At 38.3% G+C, this 7,944-nt stretch overlaps 1 protein-coding gene across 1 annotated transcript in view; it reads right to left on the reverse strand.

Annotated features, from left to right (window-relative positions):
* LOC103515566 (attractin) overlaps nt 1–7,728 on the reverse strand; it is a gene marked incomplete at its 5' end in the record, with an annotated part of 30,231 nt that extends 22,503 nt beyond the window's left edge. Inside the window, 2 exon segments of the mRNA XM_026828227.1 lie at nt 2,646–2,718; nt 7,532–7,728. Coding sequence (XP_026684028.1) covers nt 2,646–2,718; nt 7,532–7,728 — 270 coding nt within the window.
* Between the last annotated feature and the right edge of the window lie 216 nt (nt 7,729–7,944).

Here is a 7,944-nt window from a genome sequence, read left to right on the forward strand (position 1 = left end):
ATTCGAGATAAGAAGAGACAAATTAATTTATGAGATTACGTGAATCTCACCCAGGATAACTGATTTTGATTTCTTAATGATATTACGTGCAGAAATTTCATGCCATGGGTGGGATTGAACCCACGCCTTCTTGCTATTACCTGGCAAATACGGTACGACAGAAACAAATGACGAGTTGCCTTTTAGCCTCATAAAAATGTAGCAAAAAAATCTGGTGTGAACATCACATCACGACTTTCTATTACATTTGTGGAATACGTATTAAAAAAAAAATATGTGAAAATTTTTCTGAGTCCCAAGCCGCCTATATGGCGGCCGATTTTTGGTGGAAAATTTTCTATCCTAAAATGCTCCCCGTGTAATAAGGGATCATTTAAAAGTGTCCAAAAATTGAACTTCTTTTTTTACTTTCTTTTTTTTTTAATATTTTTCTAAGTCCAAGAATCTGCCGCCGATGGCGGCCAATTTTTGGTCGAAAATTTTATATCTTAAAATACTCCCCATGTAATAAGGAACCATTTGAAAGTTTTTGTTTTTTTTTTTTTCGAAGTTCGAAGCAACATTGACTTTGGTTGATATTCCAAGATTTTAATCACAAATACCTCGGAAATTTGAAACAAAAGAGTTTCATATTCCAATAAATTATACCTTATGTGTGACTATGAAGAGTATGAAGCTAGATATTGGACCTACAGCTCAAACTTACTGAATTAAATTCTTTACTTCTTTCTTCCAATTAGTCAGCTCCCATGGCGTAGTGGTCACTGCGCTCGCCTTGCACGCGGGAGACCCGGGTTCGATTCCCGGCGGGGTCAAGAAATTTGTATCATGCAAATGATTGATACCGTGACTGGCTGTTGCGGGGCCCACTCAGCCTCGTGAGGAAAATGAGTAGCTATGTAATATAATGCGCATAGCGACCGGTGCCAGCATGGTAGGTAAACATTGGTTGTTAGGATTATTGAGATATTGGGAAAATCCTACAATGCTGCAGTGAGCACCAAAGTTGTGACATAATAACACAAAGAAATTGCATTTACATTTACATATGGATACCAACCATACAAAACGTTGCTTAACTTTAGTCACCAATCAGGAGCTGGTGTATTCAATGAACCAAGCAACAGATTGAAGGGATTAATTTTATTTAATTTTAAGTTAATTTAATTTAATCAATAGATCAGTTGCGCTTACTTGTGTGATGTTTCAAAGTCATAGAGCAGGAAAAATGAGGACCAACGGAATTTTTCTTTTATTCTACGACTTCTATATAGCGAGATAAATCGATTTAAATAATACCGATAAATCGTAAAGTTTGACGTCACGACATATGCTCCCGTAGGCGATGACGTCATAACTCATCAAGCTTTCATCATACAAATCACAGCAAAATTTCAAGGTAGGGAAAAAATAAAAAGTTCTAGGTTAAAATTTCTAGATCTGTTATTGTCTCAGACATCTTCAATGCCATCATGAGATTTTCGTAATGAAAATCTTCCGGTGGAAACCGCGAAAGATTTAAAATCTGTTTTTTCATCATCGACAACACAAAATTTTTTCATGTATCTTCCATTGTTTGTAGTACATATCAAAATCACTTCTAAATCTTATAATAATGAAATAATGAGTAACACTCCTAAATTTAAACTTGTCATTTCAATCAGATTCAAAAGAGTTCCTCAATAGACAATTCAGAAGAACGAAAGTTATTTGAAATATTGGAAACATCATTCAGATATGACAATTATTTAATTTTGTCCAAACCGAGTATTAAGATTATTATTCTCAAATTATTGAAATCAACGTCCTAAAAAAAGTTACAACATAGGTAATATTATTAAAAAAAAAAAAAAAAAAAAAAAAAAAAAAAGATCTACAAAATACCGGTAAATCGTGAAGTTTGACGTCACGGCATACACTCCCGTAGGCGATGACGTCATAATTCATGACTCCCGATTTAGCTCCTTAAAAGGATTCTCTGCCATCTAACTATTAAATGGCAGTAACTATCACATATAACTCTAGTATTGTCAAATTTTCTCTCCCTCTCCTTCTCCCTCCCTCTCCTTCTCCTTTCTCTTCTCTCCTCTCTCTTTGTCTGTCTCAAAAAAAAAGGATACGAACTCGCACGTTCCCGCTTACCAGGCGAACGTCTTATACTACCGTCTTAATTAATACTCCCCCATCTCCCCCACAGGTCTACTCTCTAGAGAAAGCGCGTATCGAGATGGAAAGCTCCATTCAGGCGCGCAAAGCTGAAATCGACTCCGCCAAGTCCGTCCTTCTTGCTCGGAAACGAACGCTGCAAGAAATTCGCTCCAACCTGAAACGAAGCCTCGACCATTTGACTGTGAGGATTGAGCAACTGAAAAACCGCTACGACGTTATTGTGTATAATATACAGGGGCAAGTGTACACATGTGTGTCGTTCACCATACAGAATATACAGGACAAGCATGTGTTACTAGAACAAGGTAAGGGGTGCACTCAGACTCGTGAGGACAGTTATTCATGGCCCACCACCCCTTTAATCATAAAGTGTCTAGGACAGGGTTGTCCAACCTTAGGGCACCCGAGGGCCGCAAGAGACCAAGGTAGAGAGTTGGCGGGCCGCAAAAGTCTAGGACATAATGGGATTTTCTAGCTCATCGAATGAAGGACATGCTACAGAATGGGCGTTCTTGGACACATCACAAGCATCAAACAGTTGTTTCATCTCTAGAAAATAAAAAGAGTTTCATATTACTTATTTTTTTCTAGCCCTAAGCCGCGTACAAATTAGAATTTAAAATGCTGATATTTATGTCACTTTCTGATCCACTTGATCTTCATCTCTGTTTAAAATGTCCAGGCAATCAATTGGAATCTGACATTCTGAAAGCCGAGAAAGAGATCATCGCTCTGGAGAACACAGTTCAAGTTGTCAACACGAGTAACATATCGTACAAGTCAGCCGTGTTTCAAGTCGAGGAGCAGAATTCGGACTTGGAAATGGACCTCAGCAAACATTTGGACCAGGTTCGTTTACAGCTACCGCTAAAAACATGCTGTTGTCTCTTACATGCTGTTGTCTCTTTTAGGTACACTGAAATTGGTCATAACTCGAAATTCCCTCCGACTTTCAATAAGTTAAACTTCCATTTCATTGCCTTTTTACATCTTCGACTGGCGAAAAATCGTTGAGAATTAAGGATTAATTTTTGACTGACATCTCCTTCCGGTTTTTATACAAATCATCCAAGTTGTACAAAACACCTAAGTTCTGATTGTTATCGAGATATAAATTATCGTTTTAATTGCTCTTTTTGATAAATATCCAACGGATAAAGCGAGGGTGGAAGTGCAAGGTTTGAAATCACCTATGATCTATGTAGGTACTCGTGTATCTTCAATTGTTTTTCTAGGATCTATGATTCTAAGATGAGCTTGAGTATCCTTCCTTTTTAATTGTGCCGTAATTACTTTTGAAGGAAGTAGTAATTAACTTACGGATTACTAGGCTAGGTCAAAGTCACAGGTATTAGCTCATATCCCTTTTGAAGAAGAAAAAAGCCATTTATTACTTTTTTCTTTTACAAAAATGTCTTTCTGATTTCACGTCTTTTACAAATGTCCACTTCGAAATGACGTTTCTAAATTTTCATGTCGCCTCCTATCCCTTTTGAAGAAGAAAAAAGCCATTTATTACTTTTTCTCTTTTACAAAAATGTCTTTCTGATTTCACGTCTTTTACAAATGTCCACTTCGAAATGACGTTTCTAAATTTTCATGTCGCCTTTGGGAATCGAATCCAAGCCCCCCGGATTGTAAGTTTAAAGTTCTGTGGTATATGGCCCATGAAAAAGAGATTTTCCCACTTTTTTTTAAAGGAAAATATTTCTGATTTCTTCAGAATTGTTGGAGGGTATGCTGGATCCTGCTCAGGATATGGCGTTTCGCCCTTCTATTGCACCATTCCAGTCCGCCCAACCCGCTAAAACCTTCCCGCTCTTTTATGTTGTTTTTCCTGAAAAACGGTGGTCGAATCCAAGCCCCCCGGATTGTAAGTTTAAAGTTCTGCGGTGTATGGTCCATGAAAAAGAGATTTTCCCACTTTTTTAAAGGAAAATATTTCTGATTTCTTCAGAATTGTTGGAGGGTATGCTGGAGTCTCGGCTCAGGATATGACGTTTCGCCCTTCTATTGCACCATTCCAGTCCGCCCAACCCGCTAAAACCTTCCCGCTCTTTTATGTTGTTTTTCCTGAAAAACGGTGACATTTCTTCAGGACAAATTACTTCGACAACAACTACCCCTGTATATTTGGGAAACCAAACCCTCACGCCCTTACCAAAGCCCCTTATTCGGGCACATTTAGCGCTTTTTCTGAAACTCAGAAATAAACACTTTATTCCCAAGTGCATTCACTCGCTATTTCGCTAAAGATTCATATCAGGAATATCCTGAACATGAAAGATAGCTTGGTTCAGTCACTTCTTTGTATATTTGGGAAACCAAACCCTCACACCCTTACCCAAGGCCCCTTATTCGGGCACATTTAGCGCTTTTTCTGCAACTCAGAAACAAACACTTGATTCCCAAGTGCATTCACTCGCTATTTCGCTAAAGATTCATATCAGGAATATCCTGAACATGAAAGATAGCTTGGTTCATGACAGAAGGGGAAATGTTAGGAGACGAGTTGAATTTTCAAATAGCTCAAGATCAAACTTAAAGTGACGTTAACTCCATTAAAGAAAAAAACCTTTTTTTAAAGAGGTTTGACAGAGGGAACTGTAACTGCTATGGTCTTATCGTCCCGAAATCGAAGAGAAAAGGAAGACAAACAGACAACGGCAGAAGGGGGAATGTTAGGAGACGAGTTGAATTTTCAAATAGCTCAAGATCAAACTTAAAGTGACGTTAACTCCATTTAAAAAAGGAATTTTATACTCATTTATTTGAGATTTTGACTACATAATAATGGAGCTCTAAGGGTTAGGTGGTAGAGAACGCCTCCGGCGTTAACCTCGCCTAGTGGTTACCTTCCACTCAAGAGTCCAATTTATGTAAAATACATGAAACATGTTAAATAAATAACATCCTGAATTACATTATCGACCTTTGTACTAGGTTTTAATCTTTCTGTTTTATGAACTTATCCAATCAAAATAATTATTCCATGTATTATCCTCCTCCTATTAACCCGTAAGAGCCAAACCTTTTCGTGTTTAACCTAATCCCATAATAACACTGGTCACTGCTGATTGCTCAAATTGTCAAAGCTCCTTTTTGTGTTTAACCTACCCCAATAATAACACTTGTCCCTGTTTATTTGAGACAGCTCACTTTTGTAGCAATTTTCCATTGACGTGACTTCTGAAAAAGTACCAAATCTTATATTATAAAAACAAGATCCATTCACATTTCATAGTACGGAATTGATTAAATTACTTACTTTACATGATTAGTTAATATTATCTGGGTAATTGTGTGCTCATGGCTTTCCCCTAACCCCCACTTCTTTCTTTTTCCATCAGAAATGTTGTGTGTACCTGTGTCAAAAAGCCCTTAAGTGAACACCAATAGTATGATAGAATGTTCACTTTACACTAACTCGTGACTGTACATAATATACCCACATATTGCACACCATACTATTATTGACAGATTAGAATGGCCGGCTTAATTATGGTGGGGTGGAAAGAATGGGGGAGGGGGGGACACACACAAAACCCGACATTAAAGTTTCGGGTTTTCTCTTTCTCTTCTTGATGGATTTATAATATAAGGAATTTCGCTTTCCAAAGGAATTTCTGGGAAGAACGTAGGTACAGGATACCTGAGGCTCAATGCAGGATATAAACCGAGTAAATGGGGGATATTTTGGCTTTGGGTTTCTTTTAGTTAACCCTTAAGAGCCGAACTTTTTTTTTTTTTTGAAATTTAACCCCTCCTAACTCCGGATCGGTACGGAGTAAATATGTCAAATAATATTGAAAATAGTAGGAAATTTTGTTTTCTAACTAATAGATAAATCCCCCATAGACTCTAATGTAGAGCGGCTGAGATATTAGCGAAAAAGAAAGAAGGGTTTGGTCAAGTATGGTGTGAATGTATATGGTGGTGTAAATATTTCAACGGGTTACTTTATGGTGTTCTCGTGTTGACCCAGCACCTAAATGGGAAGTATTGTGTCTCTTCTCGCCCATCTGATGAGAGGCATACTACGACACAGGCCTACGAATCGAGTGTTCTGTTTCAAAGTTCTGACTGTGAACCTGAATATTCTTCATTCATTTCAGGTCGGTCCTGGGGCGATTCACAAGTGCACGAACAGTAACACTTTGGTGTGGATTTTTTTCGAGCGATTTTCTTTGAGAGTGTTAATGCATCCGAGTTTTTACCACAGTGATTTTTCCCATTTTCAATAATTTCACAAGTTTTTGAGTGAGCAACACACCGGTTTTTGAAAACGTCTATTTTTTTACGAAATTTTCGTGATATTTCTTGTCACATTTTATATATTTATTTTAACAAGCGACTTCGAAAGTTACCTGTCGGGCGCGTAGTTAAATTTTCAAAGCTGAAGAGACCCGGCAATTATTCCAAACTCATAATCGTCTTTCCATTTATCAGTTGAGGAAAGAACTATAAAGTAAACCAAAAAAAACTGTAACAGAGATTTTATAGTCCCAAAATCGAAGAAAAAAGGAGGACAAGATGGGAGAAAGCCAGCCTTTCCGAGGACGAACCTTATCTGTTTAGAGTTTAGGATGAAGTTTGTTCCGGGTGGAGATCGAACCCGCGACTTAGCGCTTACAACTTAGCTTGGTTGGTAGCGCGTCTGCCTTATAAGCGCTTGGCCGCGGTTTAGATTCCCGCCCGGGGGCGGATTTTATCCTGAACGGATAAAGTTCGTTCTCGGAACGACTGGCTTTCTCCTATCGTGTCTTTTTTCTCTCTTCGATTTCGGGACAAGAAGACCTTAGCAGTTACAGTTCCCTCTATCAAACCTCTTTAAAAAAAAACTCGTTTGTTACAACCTGTAGGTACCTCCGAAAGATTTACCGCAAACAGTCAAACCACAATGGGTATTTCTTTCACACTTGGGTGTTCTCATGCCAATCTCAGCAAATATGTGGTAATTAGCACCTTCCCAGTTTGGAGAAATGAGAAATGCGAAGCTTGAGATCCGGGGGATTCTATGCGAGGTCAATGCCCTTCCTGCGGCTACCAGTCGACTTTGAACGAAAGTTGATGACAACCTTTTACGTAGGAATCGACCATTTATTTATAATTTTTACCCATTTGCAACTGCTCCATTTATTGTACATATTGTATTGTTAATTAAATTAAATGTTAAAGGGATGACAATATGTTCAATGTACCAATAGGTAGGTTGTCACTTAAAAGTCTTTAATGTGAGTAGGTAGGTTGTCACTTAAATGTCTTTAATGTGAGTAGGTAGGTTGTCACTTAAATGTCTTTAATCTTTGCCAATTATATAGTGACACCAAACACCTTATTGGAGGAGAAAAAAGAAACTCACCCTTGTACTTGTCCATGCACTCACAACGATGAAACTCATGCTTGCACACCCCATTCGAGTAGCTGCAATTGTTCGGACAAATGGGGACATCACATGCCTCGCCCGTGTACATGGCATCACATGTACACACACCCTCTATACACACACCTTGGCCAGAGCATGGCTTGTCCGATTTACTGCTCGGGCAGGAATTAACACTGTGGAGGAAAAAAATTGCTGACTGAGGGCTGGTGAAAAAGACTGACCCTGTCTGAACACAGGGAAAGGAGAAGTTTACTTGTTTATTTTTGATTATTGTTTATTCTTTTTATTTTATATTTGTAAATTTTACTCCAATAAATGAATGACCTTGAGTAGCTGCAATTGTTCGGACAAATTGGGACATCACATGCCTCGCCCGTGTACATGGCATC

Source organism: Diaphorina citri, unplaced genomic scaffold (assembly GCF_000475195.1).
Source record: "Diaphorina citri unplaced genomic scaffold, Diaci psyllid genome assembly version 1.1 scaffold1371, whole genome shotgun sequence".
In the NCBI taxonomy this organism is placed as follows: domain Eukaryota; kingdom Metazoa; phylum Arthropoda; class Insecta; order Hemiptera; family Psyllidae; genus Diaphorina; species Diaphorina citri.